Source organism: Mastigoproctus giganteus, chromosome 7, assembly GCF_048544385.1.
Source record: "Mastigoproctus giganteus isolate SK-2022 chromosome 7, ASM4854438v1, whole genome shotgun sequence".
NCBI classification, from domain to species: domain Eukaryota; kingdom Metazoa; phylum Arthropoda; class Arachnida; order Uropygi; family Thelyphonidae; genus Mastigoproctus; species Mastigoproctus giganteus.
The window spans coordinates 216628261-216649725 of record NC_143581.1 but is presented as its reverse complement, the minus strand read 5'-3'; the positions used below and the strand labels follow the sequence as shown (position 1 = coordinate 216649725).

The window sequence follows — 21465 nt, the reverse complement described above, 5'->3', positions numbered from 1 at the left end:
ACATGCTGCTGCAGAAAACAATCATCCAATAAATCCACAAAAGTCTGACTAGTGTGTGAGTGACCAACCCACAAGTTCCAGTCAATATCTGGGAAGTTAAAATCCCCCATTATAAGACATTCTGATTTACTGACCCACTCTATTTCTCTGTACAATTGTTCATTGTACTCATTCGAGTCATTAGGCCTATAACACACTCCTACTCTTATTTTTGCTTTCGCAGTGCTTATGTCACACCAAACTGGCTCAACAGTGCACTGTCCATCTATATCAACTGGATGCACTTCTTTTGATTTTATGTTTTTCTTAATTAACAGCATAACACCTCCTCCCTTTCTGTCCTGTCTATCCTTTCTGTACACATTGTACTCCCCAAATTCCAGTTCTGCATTCCTTATATCTTTGTGACACCACGTCTCTGCTATCCCAACAATATCCGCCTTTGATGTCTTGACCAACACTTCAAATTCATCAAATTTATTTACTATACTTCTAGCATTGGTATACATGCAAGCATACATGCTCCTATGCCTATTCCTTGTTACCCTAACACATCCCATATACCCAACTATTCCAGGATGACTGCCATCCGTCCCTGAAACCCCCAACACCCCTCGCTCCAGGTCGCTTCTTATTCTAATAGAAGTTGTGCAAGAATCACCTTCACCTCTGCCTGCGGTTACTGTTAAACTATTAGTCTTTGTATCCCCCCAAGCTAGCAGTTTTCCGACCCACCTAACACTGCCTCGATAGCATCAGCAAATATTCTTGCACCCTTTCTATTTAAGTGTATCCCATCCCTGTAGAAGCAGTCTCTCCTGTTAACAAGTACAGTCCAGGCTGAAAAAAATTCTACCCCTTGAGCCTTGCACAATCTTTTCAGGGCCGAATTGATCGACAAGGCTCTCATCATATACTCCCTCCTATCGTGTCTGGGCAGAATTGCAGACACTTTCAAATGCAACCCTAATTCTCGGCTTTTTTTCAACAGTGACCTGTACTTGTTGAGTAATTCTGCCGGTCTCCTACTCTTAATATCATTAGTGCCAACGTGTACAACTATATCACCTTTTGTGCCCTTGAAAGATGATATTCGCTCTACAACGTCATCAACCTTTGCCCCTGGCAGACATACCCTGGTCCTGTTCCACCTATTCCTCTAAAGAAGGAAACAGTAATTACTTGAATGACGATGTCAGTCTGAGTGGATCTGAGGTTCTGTGACCAGTAAGGTGAATAAAAATCATGATTTTTTTTCTTGAGCAATAAAAAACTATTAATGGAGTTGGACATAATAACAGAAACACTTACCGAAAGCCAGTCAGTTTGGTGTTGATTGTGCCATATCAAAAGGCAAGCCTGGTCGCGAACACATCTAGACGCCAGCTCTTAGGAAGCGTGAAATGAACAATATCAATGGACCTTTTCATCATATAGTGGGATGGAATAAAAAAGAATGCAGTTTTACTGGACCTTTTCGTGTAGTGTGGATTGAAGGCAATTTCTTGTTTGCGTTCGGACGCTTAAAGGCTTAGCAAGCCCTGAGTGTTGTACTTTTAAAAGCCCGAATGCAAGCAAGAAATTGAGGGCTGAAAAACTGGGATTAACTCACGGGGAAAACCCACTTCCTTTCACCTGAGATCGGTTAACTACAGCCTCGATTGAAGAGTATTTTAGAAATTCTTCCAATCATCGATGGGAATCGAATCCAGACCTTCCCAAAGTAAGAAAAACGATGGTAGTATAGCTTGCGCCAGTGAGGTAGCAGTCTGCTAGGATAAGGGTACCTGGCCATACCAAGTAAATGCGCTGTACACTATTATTGAATCACCCGAAACTTTGAATGTCAAATGCAAATGCTCCAGATATGTAATAGCGACACATGGAAATATCCATGTGTTGCTACACACTGACATTTCAATTCTCAATGAAAAGGTTAAAGAACGACATGTCGAGCTGTATTACATTCTGTCACTACTTATTAGTGTCCGTGGTCTTTGTTTCCGGTACTCAGGGGTGTTCATAGGGTATGTGGCGCCTGGGTGCCAATCGCAATTTGGTGCCCAGGTTCCAATTGAAATCTGGCGCCCCCTTTAAAATTTTCTTCATATGTGTGTATGTAAGTTTCAGGTTTTCAGGCGCCTCTTGAACGTTGGCGCCCTGGTGCAGTGCACCCCTTTCACCCTCGGGACGGCCGCCCCTGAAAGTACTACCGTAAAGATATGCAGACGGGCATGGTAGGTGTTATGAATGGTCTGTGTATAGCAATGCGGCCACAAGTATCCTGCGTTCAGCAATTCCTTTGTGACCATTTTCGCAAGAAAGGTTATCCATTTTGAATTCTGCACACACTTGGCCTTCCATTTCTCCTGTTACTTTTCGTTGCGAATGGAAATGTCCGTTCGATGAGCCCCGTTGCTGAGTTGGTATTTCGATCGCTGTTATACTTCATTGATGACGTCTTCTCGTCTTCTACCCATACTGACATCACCTTAGAGATAGTAGACGATATGAATTCTTCCTGACGAAACGCTAGCGAGTTTAGCCGTCATTGTCATAGATGTTCCTACCTACGGTACTCCAACAATTATACCTCCTTCGAAGTCACGGAAATCTGCTTGTGCAGCCTTACTCCCCTCTTATTCTGGACTCTCGCGCAGCCTTCTTTTATTCGTCTGGATGTGTGGATGTAAATCCGCACAGAAAGAGGAATCAGTTTCAGTTTTCAGAGTCGCATCAGCCAGTCACAATGCGGTGCCCACTTGCTTTGCTTACGTATCATAGAATCCTGATATCCAAGTGTGACTATCATTCTCTTCACAACTTCGTCGTCCTCGTGGGTAGCACAGTTGGTAGAATCGCCGTCCTTCCCACACTTGGTGGAAAAGTCCTGAGTTCGAACCCCGTCGATGAGGTGAGGAATTTTTATGGGCTTTTTCACAACATAGCTGAGTTAGTCTGCCTCAGGCGAGGGTAGCATGGTTTTTTCCCTCGAAACGCGGGTTTTTCGTCCACAAACAGAAAATCGACCACAGAACACGCAATTACTTAATCTATCATTCTCTTCGCTAGCTAATTTTATAGGATTATTCACCAGTTATTGTTTTTATACCATTACTATTCTGAACGTTTCTCTGCTGAACTCTCTCTCTCAACGAAAACAGTCAACTCGAAACGAGTTCCAAGAAACTTCTTCAGAGGCACTCAAAAAGTCATTGTACATCTTGAGCATAGTCTCTTTCTGTACGTAGGTGTGAGCAAATTAAGTTTGCTCACAGCTACGCACAACTGTCATATTAGGGCCGAGAGAACTAACTCATTTGTCAATACGTAATATGTACATAAATTGCGCGTTTTCTGATGGATTTGCGTTTTTTCTGAACGAAGAACTGAAGTTTCTAAAAAATCTTACTGTTCTCCACAGTCAAATGAACATAAAAAAAAAAAAAAAACGTAAGAAGCTCGGAAATAGCAACTGGATGTATAATGATTTTAATACCCAGTTTTGTTTTGTTTTATTTTTTAGCTTAGTCTTAAAGCCTTAAAAAGTAAAAAGACTTAAATGCGTAAAGTACGGTAGTTTATATCCATATATAATCACATTTGATAGGGCAGTTAAAATTAGCCACAATATTTTTTTACCCCGGTTTATCCTTTATTCATTTATGAACTCATTGGTGCTAGTGTTTACCATTTGGCCAACTCTAATCCATAAGTAATGCGGTCAGAGAAGAAAAGAAAGCAAAGATCGCCAAACGTGACAATATACTAGGTGCATTTTAATTTTGAGATTAACAGAGTTAAAAAAAAAAAAAAGTTATAAAAACTAGCCTTCATAGAATTATTTTCTTTCTTTTGTGGGTGTGTACATCTGTTCATAATAGGAAAATTGATTTTTCATTTTCTAAGAGAAAAACCGGTGTTCCAGTTCAGAAAACTACACCAGATTGATTAACTCACTAGCGAGTAAATTTCCCTTGAGGGCTTAAACAAGATTGAAATCCCGGACTCATTTCATTTTGCAAGCCAGAGTTCACACTGTGCATGCACAACACACACACACAATTAGGGTGAAGATTAGTCCATGAAGAAGAGATTAGAAATACGAAAGTTTTGTTTCTCACATCTTTTCCTGGTCTGCACAAATACTCCTTAAAATTGAATTCATTCATTATAAACGTGAGAGAATTGCTAATAAATGCCATATATTAGGAAGGCATGTGTACACTGAGTGGCCATTTTATTAGGTACGCCTACCTAATAGTGATTAGGGCCTCCTTTAGTCCTCAGAAAACAGACTAGATTCTGTAAGATTATGTAATTGTCCTATAGACAATTTGTATTTGTATCCTGCTTATTATTTTAGCAATGGACAAATACATTATTATTCTGTATATGTATATTTATATAAGAATGTTTATTTTAGTATAAATAAAAGGTCACACAAAACGGAAGCGGTGAGTTTAAACGTTGGAATGGAAATGTACAGTGGAAACATACAGAATTCAATAGAAAACAAGAGAGAGAATTTTCCAGAATCATTAAAAAGCTATTGGGAGAGCTAGATGTACTCCCCTAGTAATACGAACATAAGTGGACAGGTAACAAATATAGGATTACGGATATGGCAGCAGCGGCGTACATAAAATGAGGGACCTTTAAGGGAGTATTTCAGCAAGGAAGAATTGGCGGCTTAAATGAAATACTGTAAACAAAAGGAAAGGCTTTTGGTTTAAAAGGGCTTGGTAAACAAAGTAAATCGAATAATTATACTAATGAAGTTTAGGCGAACAGGAAAAGGCATCCATTCAGAAGTGACAGTTTCCATAGGAAAATTCGTATTGGGTTAGGAGGAGTTATGAAAGAGAAATAAATGAAATTTCCGGCGGAAGTATGGGATGAAACTCGGTTGGTAGTTTGATTTGGTCCTTAGTGAGGGGTAGTGTTAATAAAGAAGGTTTTATTTAGTGATCGAGACACAGTCGTTGTATGTTGGTAACTGCAACCCCAGCAGGGTTGCAATTTCCGAGAGACTTATATCGGAGCTTCAGGCGCTGATTTATGTACATTTGCAGCATCCCTACGTCTGCACATAGTGTGCATAGTATTAGGGTCAGGCGCCACCTGTGGTTTCCCACATCTGCGCCATATGTACACTGTGAAGAAATACAGTACTACTGTAAATGCCAGAAAAGTGTTGTGTGTTGTACATGACATATTGCGTTAGGTTCTGTTGTGTGTCCTAGCATTTGACCGCAGTGCCCCTGGTGGGACTCCACGTTGTCCGCCCACACCACTAGGAGGTAGTCAGGCTGTACAGTGTACACGCAAGAAAGGAGGGTATTGCTAGAAATATGGAGGATGTAGGCGAAGGCATCCTCCAGATTATCAATGGAGCAATAAGCGCCATCAGCTGAAAGGGGAACCCGGTCAGGAGGATAAATAAGGCATAGCAAGAGAGCTGCATGTAAGTTGCCACTGGCGAATCAGGTGGCCCGTGGGCCAGTTAATCCTATCCAAGTTAAGATCGGTTGGCCAGTTAGGTTAGGATCAGATGTTTGGAGTGTTCCTATTCTGCGTTGGCAATAGGGTGCTCCGTCTTGTGAAGGGGGCTTGTGCAAACTTGGTAAACTCATAGTAGTAGTTTTCTTCTGTGATGAATAAGTGTTCATTTCCTTAAGGGTTGTTTTGTATACGAGTAAACAGGATGCTGCGGAGGTCCTCAGTGTTGACAGGTATATACTAGATGGTTCCAGTCTTCTATTTCACCACATGCACAGTAGGGTTTGTCAATAATTTCCATGGATGTTAGTTTGTGATTTATTGATCATGTCCGGTAATGAGGTAGGCAGGATAAAGACCAGAAGAGAACTAATTTGGAGACTTGGGAAATACGGTATTCACATAAGGTATACATTTCTTGGTGATTGGGCCCTTGTCGGTAGCAGTCATCTGTTTTGCCAAGTCTGAAGTAGTAGGGTGGCAGTTTGTTTCTTTTCCTGCCTGATTTCATTCAGGTTATTGATGGAGTGTCCAAGGACACTCCATCAATAACCTGAATTTTGGTTACTGGTATGCCCCCTTGATAGACAGAGCCTGAAGGGCTGGGATGCTAACCGTGTAGCATGCCCTTTTAGTAGTAAGAAGGATGGTGTGCTGTATGGTTCCCATTTTACGTTTGTTGTTGTAAAGAGTTGCCCTGCGAAACCACACCTCAGATCCATATGTTATGAAGGGAAGAAAGATTGATTTGTCCGGAATCTTAAGGGTGCGTCGATTCAATCTCCAATCATGACGACTAACCCGTGCAATGAGAGCAGTGTAGTTTCTCACTTCCATGTGGAGGTGTGCAAGATGCAGAGAGAAAGTGAAATTGGGGTCAAGTACTATTCCCAGTAGTTTTAACGTGGAACTAGCTTGATGTTCTTTGGTCTCGAAGTTTGATAGTGGGGTTTCTAGTAGGCTGCAGTGATCCCTTCAGGAGAATGGATTGTGTCTTTTGGCGTCAGAGTCAGCTTGTGTAGGGCTTCCCAATCCTGAAGGATTTGAAGTGCCTGGTTTCCTCTGGCCTTCAGAGAAGCTCTGCTGTCAGCCTCAATGGAGATGGTGACGTCATCGGCAAAGGCTTGTATAGCTACATGACCTAGGTCCTGTCCAAGGAGCTCAATCAGGACAATGTTCCACAGAAAAGGAGGACTGAACCGTGGGGGCAACCTCTGTAGATAGACCTGGTGATTCTTCGGTACGTTGAGGAGATTGTAATTTTCCTATTTGATAAGTAGTTTTGGATGCATTTATATAAATTTAATGGAATATTTGCTTGCCTAAGTCTGCGAAGAATACTTGCCCACCAGTGCCTGTAGAAGGCTCCAGCGAATTCTATTGCTACTAGTAAGAAGTATTTGAAGGTAGAAGCTGAGACTGCAGAGATAATCCTTTGCAGTGCGTCTTCTGTGCAACGCCCCTGTCGAAATCCAAACTGGAAATTGGACTGGAGCTCGGCTTTGATGTAATGGTCTTGGAGCCGTACTAGGAGTAGACGTTCAAAAGTTTACTGACCATGGATAAAAGAGCAGTGGGTCGATATGACTCTGGTTGTTGGAGTGGTTTAGATGGATTTTTTTATGATCAGCTTTACATTGGCGTTTTTCCATTCTTCCGGGAAAGATCCATGGGACAAGCACTTATTGAAGAGGTAGAGTAGAAACTGGATGTTGATTTGGACGGTCTTTTTAAGGACTTCAGGTTCAATGAGGTCTGGTCCGAGGCATTTCCTGTCCTTCATTTTGGTAAGCCTGCTGCAGTTCATCGGTGATAGCCTACGTCTGCACACCTGTTTAATATCGCATGGTACGAACACGTGATACTGTTACTGATAAGCTCCATCTCATGAAGAGAGATGTACCTAATAAAGTAGCCGCTCAATGTATATTATGCTCTGTTATTAATAGAAAGAGTATTTTATATTAAGTTTAAATACTGTATTAAAATTATCTGTACAAACGTTTAACATATTTTTAATGAATTAAGATTGGCATACTGTATTCAATAAATGTCTTTGATAGTATGAACCAGAGCTGTAATTTTCAATACGTTGGAGAGTATCATACGGAAGTGTTCTACATATTATATTGAGGTAAACTTCTCTTATTATTTTACAAATATTAAATAAATGTATATTGTGGTTAACATATGTATATATAATACCCGTTCCAATATTTTGAAATAACTGTGGTTTAAAATTTACTAACTGGTAAATCATTTTGAGAGCAGAGTGTTTGTTCATCATGTTATTTGAGTGACGAAACAAATTTCGAAAGAGAGTTAGATTGTGATTAGCTCCAAGGCAACTGAACTCAGGCTACGAGGCTTCTAAAATAGAAAAGGGTTTGTTTTTACTTGTTACGAGAATGGCGAAACGTAATTACTGAATTGGCATTGTAAGAGTTTGTTGAGCTTCTTTAGACGTTGAATAGATAAATGTTCTTCTTCGTCCTTTCACTTTCTATGCCTCACTCCTCTCTGAAAAGAAAAAATGCTTAAACAAAGCAGATAAACGTTTGGCCAAAATGTTATAAATCTTCATTGCTAGGAAAAGAGCGGTAGATTATGTCACTTGATACAGCTTGATATAAGGAGACCCACAGATTGTATGTGCATGCTGTTATGAGATGAGAGGAATGGAAATATCGTGGCCGCTGCAGTAATTTCGCTGATCATGCCAGCCCATTGATCAAAAAATGTCTTAACTCTTGGGAAAAATCTAGAGAAACAAACACAATTGGGAAAACTTTAGCAGATATCTGTTGCTTTAGCCACAGAATATTAAATAGTGCGCTGCAACAGACTTTAGCTTTCAACGCTAGTAGGAACATTCTCAAATTCAGTCAAACTATGCCGAGGAAGCTGTAGTTTAGTAGTGGCTACCCTACCCGCAAATCTTTCATCACTACGATAAGCAGATAAAAAATACTGCAGTAGATCACCAGGAAAGTGCTGTTGGTCCAATGACGTCAGAATAGAAGCAGCGAGTACACAGACCCAAGGATCACTCCGAAGAGGCAGTGGAAAAAAAAAGAAAAGAAAAATAAGCTTCCTTGACAACTAATTATTTTTTGCCATTTATGATCAAGAATGATTGGTAAATTTGGAAATAACAAGCCCAAGAGGAAGGGATTATTAAATATGAATGAAAAGTTAACGCTTCCTCAATGCAAGAATAATACCTCAGGCAGAGATTAAATACATTGACAGAACTGCATGCGAAAACAAAATAAAAACAAGCCAAAAAGAAAGTCATATTCTGCTACAGCTTGTGGTTGCGTCAAGTTATTTCTCAAATACAGGCAACCCCCGTATAACGGACTTCTACAGCACAGTTTCGCTCTAACAAGATTGTCAAATTGTGGCAAACCTCGCATAACACGATATTTTTGAGCTTTTGTGCGAGAAAAAACGTGCTATTATGTTGGATGTAATTTTTCAACATTTCCATTCTTTTTTGTGAATCTTGCTGTTGAATCGCTAGTCGTATGCAAAAAAAAAAAAAAAAAAATTATTGGGAAATCTCCGTATTTTATTTTGTTGGGAAATTCCCGCGTTAGGTTCTATGCTATTGAACTTTTGCTTATTTGAGACCATAAAAAATGATGACTTCAAAGCTTGCAGTTCGTGACTTTTAAGGTTATTTTGGTTTTTATTTGATCGTTTATAAATTTTTTCCGGGTATGTATTATTGAATTTTGTTCTTAAGAACCTTATTGGAATAATTTCTTTGTTGTGAATTAAATTCCAGCCTTTTCTGGAATCAAAGATACAAATTTTAGATGGTTTTTAAAAAAGGAAAAAGGTATCATATGTTGCAGAAAGTTTAAATTTAAATGAAGCGAAAATCCAGACCATAAAGAAAAATGATCGGAAAATTAGAACTGCTGTTGCTGCAGGATCTTTCATTTCCGCAAATAAGACATCTCGTCCACGAGCGCCAAGTAATTAAGAAAACGGAAAAAGCACTCAGTATTTGGATTGACGATAGCAGTAAAAACCGGATCCCATTAGACGGCAATGCAATTAAACAAAATTCACAAAAAATGTATAATCATTTAAAAGAAAATGGAGAATGCTCTGTTAATCCCGGAGTTTGTTGCTAGTAAAGGTTGGTTTGAGTGATTTAAAAACCGCTTCTCATTACATAACATAATTCAAGGGATAAGTGCATCGGCTGATAATGAAGCTGGCAAGAAGTATGCAGAGGAATTTCAAAAAATTATTGAAGACCCCGGATACACACCACATCAAGTTTTCAATGCCGATTAGACAGGTCTTTGGTGTAAAAAAATGTCCAACAGAACGTTTATTTCAAAAAAAGAGAAAACAGCAGCAGATTTTAAGGCATCAAAAGATCGTGTAACGTTACTTATGTGCTGTAATGCATCAGAAGATTACATGATAAAACCTATGCTAGCTTATAGATCCTCTAACCCTCGTGCAAATGAAAGGTGTAAATAAAAACGTGTTACCATTATATTGGAGAGCATATAAAAAAGCTTGGGCAACTGCCGATTAATTTAAAGAATGGTTCCTAAATTGTTTTTGCCAGCTGTGGAAAATTATTTAAAGCGGAAAAATCTAGATTTCAAAGTTTTATTACTATTGGATAACGCGCCAGACCATCCAAAAGATTTTAAGTCACCCAAAAGTTGAAGTAATATTCCTACCACATAATAGTAGTAGTAGTGGCATGTGATGCAAGAAAGCAACTGTATGAGCTTATGCAGCATCAGACAAAAAAAATAAATAAATAAAAATAAATAAATAAATAATAATAATAATAATAAATAAAATAAAAATAAAATAATCACACCATTCCCTCCAAATGCCTGTCCAGTTCCTCCTTAAATTTATTTAACCTGTCAGATTCCACAACGACAGATGGAAGTTTGTTCCAGCAATTAACCACCCGCTGGCTAAAGGCAAATTTCCGCACATCTATTCTACATCTGTCTTTTCTTAATTTGAATTTATGCCCCCTTAGGTTCGTAATCTGAACAAGTAGAAGGATCCCATCAGAATTCAGCGTGCTCAACCCATTCAAGGCCTTATATACCTCAATCAGATCACTGCGCAGGTGCCTAGTCTCCAGCCACTGCAATTTGCAGAACTTAAGCCTCTCTTGGTAAGAGGATCCCTTCATTCCCCTCACCAATCTTGTTGCCCTTCTCTGTACACGCTCAAGTAAATCTACATCCTTCTTAAAATGAGGCCTCCAGACCTGTACGCAGTATTCAAGGCCATTGCCTTATACAGAGGGACAATCACCTCCTTCTCCCTGCTAGCAAAATTCCTATAATCATTGACAAAACCCCATGACCTGCCCTGGCAGCCTGTCTGCATTGCTCAGAAAACGTCATATCTGACTGCACAATTATTCCCAGGTCTTTTTAATTTTCTACCACCTTAAGTGTAGTACCACACAGTTGGTACGTTTCTCTGGGGTTACTTCTACCCATATGCAGTACTTTGCATTTGTCAAGGTTAAACTTCAGTTGCCACTTCTTAGCCCATCTGCCCAAATTATCTAGATCCTGTTGCAGTAGCACACTGCCATTACTGTCATTAACAACCCTGCCAACCTTTGTATCATCTGCAAACTTCGACATTAAGCCTGATATATCTTCATCAATATCATTGATAAATATACAAAACAACAGTGGACCTAACACCGAACCCTGTGGGACTCCACTAATAACATTAGTCCACGAAGAGCAGCACCCATTAATTACCACCCTCTCTCTTCTCCTACTTAACCATTATTTTATCCACTGTAGCAACTTACCCTTAATACCATTCTGCTCCAATTTGTACAATAGTCTTCCATGCGCAACAGTGTCAAAAGCTTTCTTCTTTAATACAACTTCTTTAATTCATCCATTAGATGAAGGCATTATATCTATCTTTAAAACTCATTAAATCTGAAAAATCGTTACAATGGATTTTGGAAAAAATTTGTTCCGATATATTGAAGTGATGGAGGCATGTAAACATCTTTAACTGTATCGGAATCATAGCTTTATCGCTCAAAGAAGTAAACCGTCAACATTAAATGCGTGTTGGAAAAATATATGGCTAGAGTCAGCTCATTCAGGAAATATGGTCGAACCGACATAAAACGGAATCGGTGCGATAGCAGAACTTTGGTAAGTCGGAAGGAGGGGGAAGGTTTTGATGATATGACTTCTGAAGACGTTCAAGAATTACTGGTAGAAAAAGAGGCTAGCGAAGCGGATTTGGTGGAAATGACATCGGAAGTAAACCAAATGAATTCAGAGGATGATAGCCGGAGATAAATTCTGAATTTCCAAATTTTACACTAAAAAGCATACTGGAAGGCATAAACTTAGCCGAGCAATTAGAATCTCATTTTTTGAATGCAGATCCTTCGACTGAAAAGAGCACAAAGTTCAAACGGGAGCTTCAAAAATGCTTAGCTACATACCATGAAATTTTCAAAGCTCTATCAAGCATAAGCAAACAAACCGAGATTACTGATTTTTTAAAGAGAGCAGAAGATACATGAAATATAGATGCTGCAGAAGAAAGTTCAGAAGATGAAGATATTCTGCAACAGAAAGTGTTCTTGTTTGATTATGCTTAGCAGCGATGAAGAGGAAGATAATTAAATGAACGTACATTATTTGACATTATGTATCACAGTTTGTAAAACGTTTGTTCAGTTATTACCATTTTTAATAAAAATTAAGTTTCTGATAGTTATAAAAAAAAAAAATTGGTGTATTTTCGTAACTTTTGGAACGTAACCCCCCCCCCCCTCTTTTTGTTCTGGTTCTTAGCCCCGTTTCGCACTACAAGAGATTTTATAGAACCTAACTACTGTGTTATACGCGGGTTACCTGGACTTCTTTTTTCATTTCTTACAATCATTGTATTTTTATAATATCCGCAAATGAGAGTAGTCAGGAAACGAAAGGAGTTTGGTAAACATTTATAAATAAAATTGATATTTGTAATATGCTAGCTTCTGGACAGATAAAGAAAGGTCAAAATTATGCAGGAAAAAAAAACTAAAGAAACAACTAAATACAATTGGAAAGGAATTTATTTATTTTATTATGATCATTTTTTTATAATGCTTTGTGCGTATACATTAAAACAGTATATTATAAATACTCTTATACTGTTAAACGTAATGTTATTTACTATGTCAGCAATCATTTCCCTTGCATGCTGGATTAGCGAATTTCTTTCGAATTTTAAAAGAAAATAAAGAACAAAATTTTTCCAAAGAGTTCATTTCATTCAGATGAGGTGGCGCTGACTGTCTTCTCCGATAGTCTTTTCCTTTGCTGAAATCGATTTAAGATTAATATGAGAGTTGCGAAAATTTTCGCGCATTAAAGTTGCGTGCTCATTCGATAAAGATTTTTCATCTACTAGTTATCAGATATTTTTTCTGTTTTTATTTTTTTGAGATTTTGTATTAACATGGTAATATTCTTCAATATTTTAAGAACTGTTTTTGTGAACATCCTTATTTTATTTTTTTGAAATTGTCGCTAAGCTACAATAATATACAGTACTTTAAAAATAGATTGGCGATTTCCTCTATAATTGCCGTTGGTGTGTGTTCACATTCCCAGTATCATCGATCCATCGCGTATTATCTGCGTTATTGGTGTTGTCCATCTATAATGGGAACATTTCAAGGAATATGAGATGCGATATTGGAAAAACCATTTGAAATCACGTTCTCTTTGGTCGAACGAACTAAATTATCCTAAAATATTCATTTGAGGGTAAGCCAGGATAATATTTTATCAAAACAAGCAGACAACCAGATGAGTGGGGGGGGGGGAGAGAAGCGGATCGAAAATGTATATGTAAGGTGATTCGAAATTTCCTGCCAAACTTCGGGAGTGTGTTGGGGAATAATAATGATAATAATAAAGAAATATAATTAAAATGCAATACAGTTATAATAGCCAAAACAATTTTAACACCAAATGTTCTTGCTGATTGAAAGTTTTTTTATTTTTTTTTTGAAATTTTATTGGATAAAAGCGGATAGGTAATGGGAGGGGAGGAACATCAGTTACTTAGTCGCTCCCTCCCGAAATTTGTAGTAGAGGAATGACCAAAAACAACTTGTATGCAGCACTACAAAGGCGCCGTGCAGTTAATTGAATCTATAGCAATGTAAGAAATACAAGAAAATTTTCTGTATTATAAAGAGGGCCGTGTCAAGGCTTTCAAGTAATAATAATCATGTATTCAGCTTGTTATCTGGAAATAGCAGCATTAGAAAACTATATATATATTTATATATATATATATATTTTTTTTTTGGCTGATGCTGCATAAGCTCATACACTTGCTTTCTTGCATCACATGCCACTACTACTATATCCCCTCCATGGGCCTCTGACATGGTGCTCCTGCGATAGTCAATATTTTCGTAGGCCTATTTGTATTTTGTGCAGGCTAAAAAAAAAGGAATAACTTAAAGGAGAAAACCCTACTCCCTCCGCCTGAGAACGACTATCTATAGTCTTAACTGAAGAGGACTTCATCAATTGCTCCACTCTTCAATGAAGAATCGAACGAATAATGGATGGCGATGTATTAGGCTGACTAAGCTGCCACAGTGGAGACAGCTTTCAACTGCCCAAGTTACAGTCAAGTTGGTTAAGCAAGCTAGCTAGTCCGGCAATCTGAAGGGTATTTATTAAAAAAAAGATTAAGTATTTGTTGATGAGAACAAACAAATGTGTGTATTCTGAGGACTGACTTCGCCAGAAATTTTAAAGGATAAATTATGATTCACAATTTATCTTCTAATTTGTTTCTTTATATCATATCTATTTGAACAATCATGATATTAAGAAATCGGGTAGCGCAACAAAGAATTTTCTCCGGGGGGGAAGAGGGTTCCAATATAATTTCCTTTGAGAGATTCAAGATGGCACAGAACTGCTGCTATCAAAAAAGATGTTTCAATTGGTTCTGAGGGATATGAACTTCTTGGTTCTTCTCTTCCCCTCCCTGAGTGAAATTGTTCAAATCTTTTATATTAGATATAATAATAATAATAATAATAATAATAATAATTTACTTGAAATTAAATTTAAAAAGATATTTCAGTATTTTATCAAAACAAGCAGACAATCAGATGAGTGGGGGGGGGGGAGAAGCGGATCGAAAATGTATATGTAAGGTGATTCGAATTAAGGTGATTTAAGTAAATTATCTTTATAAATTATTTATAAAGATATTTCAGTATTTATAAAGATATAAATTATTTATAAAGATATTTCAGTTGGTTCTGAGGGATATGAACTTCTTGGTTCTTCTCTTCTCCTCCCCGAGTGCTCCTCTGAATGAATGAAATTGTTCAAATCTTTTATATTAGATATAATAATAATAATAATAATAATAATAATAATTACTTGAAATTAAATTTAAAAAATCAAAATATGTACACGTTAACAAATTAGAGTCATTAGAAACGAAGTTACAAAGGAGGTATTTTAAAGACCCGAGTGAAGAAAGCTTCCGATGGGATAAAGAGCCCCGCATGGTAAAGCTAAACAATTAATTCTTTTAATAAACATTGTAAAATATCACTTTAAGAGATACTTATTGTGAGATTCAGCTCAGATAATTGCCTAAAATTCCATAAAAATAAACAGTAATTTGAGGTAGCCTGAAAAATGATTGCTATTACCCTAGATAATTTTAGTTGGTAGATAATTTTAGGCACACTTAATTTTACGTACACTCGATATTGGCCTTTATGATGAGCTCAGCTGAATGTCTCATATGCACTAGGCTATTATAATAGTCTAGAGTATGTTATAAATATCCCTTACTTTCCACATAGCATCATCACATCAAATAGCCTCTTGGACAGTCGCCGAAGTTGACTGTCCTCTTAGAAGTTGTTTCCATTCTTTACTAAGCCAAGGATGTTAGCTGGTGACACCGTGAGATACTATAATTTTGGGGGCCCTAAGTGCCCCCTTACACCCTTTATGTTTAAAACTGCAATTTTACTTTCCTTGTGCAGTTTATTGATCGTGCCCTTCGTGGATGAATTGCCATTGATTCCTGTTGCCATTTTCGCAGTGTACGCAATATATTGTCCTTAACGCAAAAGCGAACTTTTATAGAAATTATTATCAAGACGATAATTTTAAGTGAATAGGACCAATGGTGCTCACAAATTTGATCTGTCGGATTTAATTTAAATCACGAAGTCCTTTTAACATTCATGGTCTGAAAACTAAAATGGAAATGATAACTCTTTTCTCAATTTTGGGTGGAGTTACCACCAATTTCCCTCCTTACTGTTTTTTCGCTTGTGTCCCCCATGGGGACTTTCGCATCCAATCGAATCAAACTCATAGTTGCCTAACTTTTACTCGAGAAAGCTTAGCAACTTGAAAACGGACTTGTTCTGCCCGAAGCAAATAACTGTCTCCTATACCTTTTAAGTCTTCAAGACCATATTTTAGCTTTACTTTTTCACTCCATGGACTAATTGTTTCAGTAATACCAGACCTTAAGAAATTAAACAAAGCAAAAGTGCATTGTCTGTTCGCTTAGTTACATTTATTTGATACTCATATAGCATAACACCAACTAATCGTATTAAAATGATTTCTTTAATTTTACTTAACAACATATTTCTTTTTCTTTTTTTTTTTTTTTTTTTTTAAATTCGACCCTTTTAAGTTCGACTCTTAAAAGCAGATTCGAAGATTCATTTCATTCTATATTCTAGAATCATTGAGTAGCTTACCTGACACAAGTTCCACCTCCAGCATGGCCATAAAAACGAAAATAGTTTTCATCACTGTTTTAATTGGTGCCATTTGAGTGCATCGGCTGTCTTCAAAATTTTCGCGTCATACTTGAATAAATATGATGAAACGTCACGCTGGCGCCACGGTACAAGGTGAGACCTTGTCGCTCACACCTCGAAATGCGAAAAAGTACCCAGCAAGAACTGCAGCTAGACCAACTTCGCTTGGCAGGGTTTTTTTTTTTAGTTAGTTTTCTTTGGGTGTCAAATTCTAACTCTCACTTTCCGACAGTTATGAGGTCATCGACTACTAGGTCACACCTCTCTCTCTCTCTCCTAAGGAGGAGAAGATGAATCCAACGAGATGCAAGTTCAAACGATTAGTGGCGCGAGGTCAGTGGCGTTACACTCAATTGTAAACATGCTTTCTTTCTGCGAATCTCTTTATGCGTCTCCTTGTATACCGACAACATCTGGTCATCTTCCAATATCCACACTTGGAGTTCTAACACCAGATACTAATGACAGATAAGACTGTCGGTCCACAAGACTATCTATCTAGCGGTGCCAATGAAGTACTAATGCATAAGCTTTCATTGAGTAGACTAGAACGAGAAGAGGCGGAGATGAAGCTACTGCCGTGTCAGAGGCCTCGCTCTACTACTTAAGAATAAGTACAAGGGCGAAACAGATGGACAGTAAACTATGCTGCCATCTAGGGTTTAAATGTGGCATTTCTTACGTATATGACACGTAATCACAATTCGGCCAGCAAACAAAAAACCGACCCCAGTTTCAAATAAAACATGCTGACGCCATAGTCTTAGTTGCATTGTCGCTGAACACAGAGCCTAACGTATTCACAAATAATGTATTCTTATATAACATAGGCATCCAACCTTTTTAACTTGAGTGTAAGTGCCATGCGCTCTGTAAAAATGTTTATTACACAACATTTAAAACGAACGTGCATTTTAAAATAATTTCGGAAAAAAATATTATTTACTCTTATGGCGAAAGAAAGGTACATTAATTTTCTTTATTAATCTAAGTTTAATTTTTTTATTTATATTTATGTTCTGTTTATTATATATATTTATATATATATATATATAGAGTTCTAAATATTTTATTTTTTGAAGAAAGAAGATACTTGTTTTTGTAATTTTTGAATTTGAATTTGACTTGAATTTTTTAACTGTAATTTTCGGGAAATATATGGGAAGAGCCTGTTCAAGAAAACAGAAGTAGAAGGGGAAAATGAGGAAGACGGAGAATGGCTTTGCAGATGGACAATGAATAAATGATGACTGCTTTCGGATTGTCTTGGAAGAGGGGGGGGTGGAATTACAGATGCCAATTCAGAAGAACAATACCCATGGAAGTATCTATAGAAAAAGCATGCAACAGAAACTGAACGTCTGTCATTAATTAACCTGACTGCTTTCTTCTGAATGGAGTCAAGAAGCTTGAGAGAGGTTCCCACGTCAGGGTATCACCCCCAGATGTGCGAACAAAACCAAAAAAATTAAACAGCTACTCGCACTGAACAAATCTCATATTTGTCTATGGTAGGTCGAATTTGAGATTTCTATGGAGTAAGTAGCTGTTTAGAAGAAAAGTAATGCCGAGAGCGAGAGAGAAAACCCAGTTTTTCATATGCAGAGGAAGTAGTATTTGTGATGTGCTTATGCCAAGAAAGATTATATGTCAGTGTAATCCCCAATAGAGATATGTTGTCTTATACGTCTGAGTCTCATCGAAGATGAGCATAGGAGCAGTAAAGTCTCTTTTTTTTGTGAGAAATAAGATAGGACTGAGTTTTAGGACTGAAATTAACTAAGTTTTCTTTCTCCCTAAAACAGAAAAAATTTTCTTTTTAAGGGGCAAAGGAAAAAAAAATTATTTTCAACATTTTTCAAACTGGAAGGTGAATGTTTTGTGCTATCACAGCAAAACTATGGATAGGATTTCTAAGCAGTAGAAGGAAGTCATTAATATACAAGAGGAAAATGAGAAGAAAAAGAACTGAACCTTGAGGGACACCAGAATTAGTGTATGAGTTAGAAGACAGAGTGCCATCTACCATCTCTACAGTGAACTTTCGGAAACAAAACTGGGTACTCAATTGCAAAAAACAGTCGCCATACGCGGGCCATAAGGTAGGAGCTTGCTTAGAAGGTCTTTATATTGTAATATAAATCTTTGATATATTTTTATCTATTTAATATCTACATTTTTTAAAATTCTATTGAAATTCACTATTAAACAGTTTTTAATCGTAAGAGGTCCCAGGCTTATCGATTTTCCAAGGCAGTTCTGAGTGCTGTACCACTATTTAAAAAAAATAATAAAATAAATAAATAAATAAATAAAAGTACAATTTTTGGTTTTTTTTTTTTTTTTTATAACGGAAAATTTTTATTTATTTATTTATTAATTAATATTATTATTTTTATTTATTTTTGCTTACGTAATATACGACATATCCGAAGACTATTTTATTCCAATTAACAATATACAGTATACAGTATACATATACTGGAGTATATTTAAACTGAAAAAGTATAATTCGTTAAAAATTTTTTTCTAGTGCGTCTAGAAATCTACCTGGGTGGAGATACAATAATATTCTTAGTAAAGGGACAGTTTTAAAACTCGAAATTAAATTTACAAGATTTATGATGAGCTGACAATTAAGAAAATTAATATATAATTAAAGTTTGAAATCTCTCCTGATTAATTTGCAAATTAACTTATGAACTGCGACTATAAAGTGAAATAAATCTGCTATAATTAAAATGACGTCATGTTTGGGCATTTAAAAGAAATTATTAATAGTTACTTTAAATGAAGGAAGCAGTTTAACCACAAAACGGAAATTTAACCGAATTAAGTTACTATTTTCTTCGGAAAATTATTATCTGAATACGCCTATACGGATCACAGATTAGCAGTACGGATATACCAGTAGCTTATCATTTTTCATGAACAGCTGAACAGTCAACCAGATAAAAATATTTATTAGTGTAATAAATCTTGTGTATTTATTAACCTTGTTGGAACAAATGAAATACGGGGATTTCATTTGTTCCAACGTTTCCAGACCTATGTCCATTCATATGGACATAGGTCTGGAAACGTTTCCCTACCCTTCACTCTTTTTCATAGAGTGAAGATTAATTGTATTGTTGTTGTAGGGTTTTAGGAGCATCAGCAACTAAGGCCATATTGCCCCGTGTATATTGTCTGTAAATTGCGTGTGTTCTGAGATGGATTTCCTTTTTTACTGGACGAAAAACCCGAGTTATCGGGAGAAAAAACCATGCAACCCTTGCCCGAGACCGACTAACTCGAAGGCAGATTACGAGAAATCTCACTGATATAAACTCTAGAAGGAAGCGGCTGAATCATATTCGTACACTTGATATTGATGGTTCGATTGTTGATGTTTATGCTGCTGCAACAGGATCTGGAAAGGTTGAGCAGATGGGCTGAGAGGTGGCAAATGAAGTTTAACATTGACAAATGTAAAGTACTACACATGGGAAACAGCAACCCCAGAGCAACGTATCAACTCTGTGGTACTACACTGACAGTGGTAGAGAATGAAAGGGACTTGGGGGTGGTTGTGCAGGCAGATATGAAGTTCTCTGAGCAGTGCAGACGGGCTGCAAGAGTAGCTCATGGAGTATTGTCAATGATATACAGGAATTTTTCCAGCAGGGATAAGGAGGTGATTATTCCATTGTATAAGGCAATGGTCAGGCCACACCTAGAGTACTGTATACAGGTCTGGAGGCCTCATTTCAAGAAGGATGTAGAGCTGCTGGAACGAGTACAGAGAAGGGCAACAAGATTAGTGAATGGAACAAAGGGGTGCTCTTACGAAGAAAGGCTTAAGTTTTGCAAATTACAGTGTCTGGAGACTAGGCACCAGCGAGGTGATCTGATAGAGGTGTATAAAGTCTTGAATGGTTTAAGCATGCTCAATGCTGATGGGATTCTTCCTCTAGCTCAGAAAAATCACCTGAGAGGGCATAAATTCAAATTGAGGAAAGACAGATGTAGGATAGACGTGCGGAAATTTGCCTTTAGCCAGCGGGTGGTTGGTTGGTGGAACAGACTTCCATCCCTTGTGGTGGAGGTTGATAGCCTAAATAGGTTTAAGGCTCAGCTGGACAGGTATTTTGAACGAACAGAGGGGCGAAGTGGAAGTGGTTTTTTTTTTTTTTTTTTTTTTTTGGCTGATGCTGCATAAGCTTGCTTTCTTGCATCAAATGCCTCTACTAATGCTAATTCTGCTCAGATCGCTGACAAACTGCATGAGTATTTTGCATCTGCATTCATACATGAGGAATTCTGTAGGGAAGTAGAGGAGAGAAGCTTATTAAACTCTAACAGGGAGCTAATATTGATTTCGTCACAACAGAGAAAACTGGAGGAGAAATCGTTGAAGTTAAACATAAGAAAGACACTGGGTTAGATGTAATCTATCCAGTTATATTAAAGGAGATGACAAAGGAAGTAAGCAAACCTTTAGCCATAATTATGAGAGCATCCTTGGACTCAAGGGAAGTTCTCACTGACTGGAGTGTGCAAATGTATCCTCAATTCACAAAGAGGGATCAGAGGGTGACACGAGTAATTACAGACCTATTAGTTTAACTTCTGTTCCAGGGAAATTAAGTTTTAGCTATTTATTATTATTTGGCCATGGAGGAAGCTGTAGGGCCTGTCTTAGCAGGTTCCTTCTTCTTCTTCTTATTATTATTATTATTATTAGCCATAAGGTGCAAGGAAGCCTGAGGCTTATACTGCACCAGCAAAAAAAAAAAAAAAATTTGATTTACCCTGTGACCCAGAGAGAGAGAAAAATTATTTCAAAAACGTTTTGAGTATAATTAACAAAAGCCGTGTATAGATTTTCTTCCATTATAAAAAAGTGTTCTAGTCCCCTGGGGAGGGAGTCAATTTCTACTATAAGTTGTATCATAAATTGTACATTCTCTGTCATAAATTGTACATTCATAGAGAATGTGTGCTCAGTCCTCACTCTCGCCACGGGTACAGTTTGGGTCATCAGTCAGCCCCAAAGAATTAAGTTTTGCCTTTAGGGAGCAGTGACCTGTCAGGATAAAAGT

At 37.4% G+C, this 21465-nt stretch overlaps 1 protein-coding gene across 4 annotated transcripts in view; it reads right to left on the bottom strand.

Moving 5' to 3' along the window:
* Nucleotides 1-16948, bottom strand: part of LOC150083681 (extracellular matrix organizing protein FRAS1-like) — an 866422-nt gene extending 849474 nt beyond the window's left edge. For all 4 annotated transcript variants that reach the window (XR_016547213.1, XM_090378121.1, XM_090378123.1 and 1 more), the window contains exon 1: nt 16319-16948. Coding sequence is in view for 3 of the 4 variants with exons in the window: in XM_090378121.1 (XP_090234247.1) it covers nt 16319-16391 (73 nt within the window). In the remaining variant the exon portion in view is untranslated. The remainder of the gene's footprint in view (nt 1-16318) is intronic.
* Nucleotides 16949-21465: the final 4517 nt, after the last annotated feature.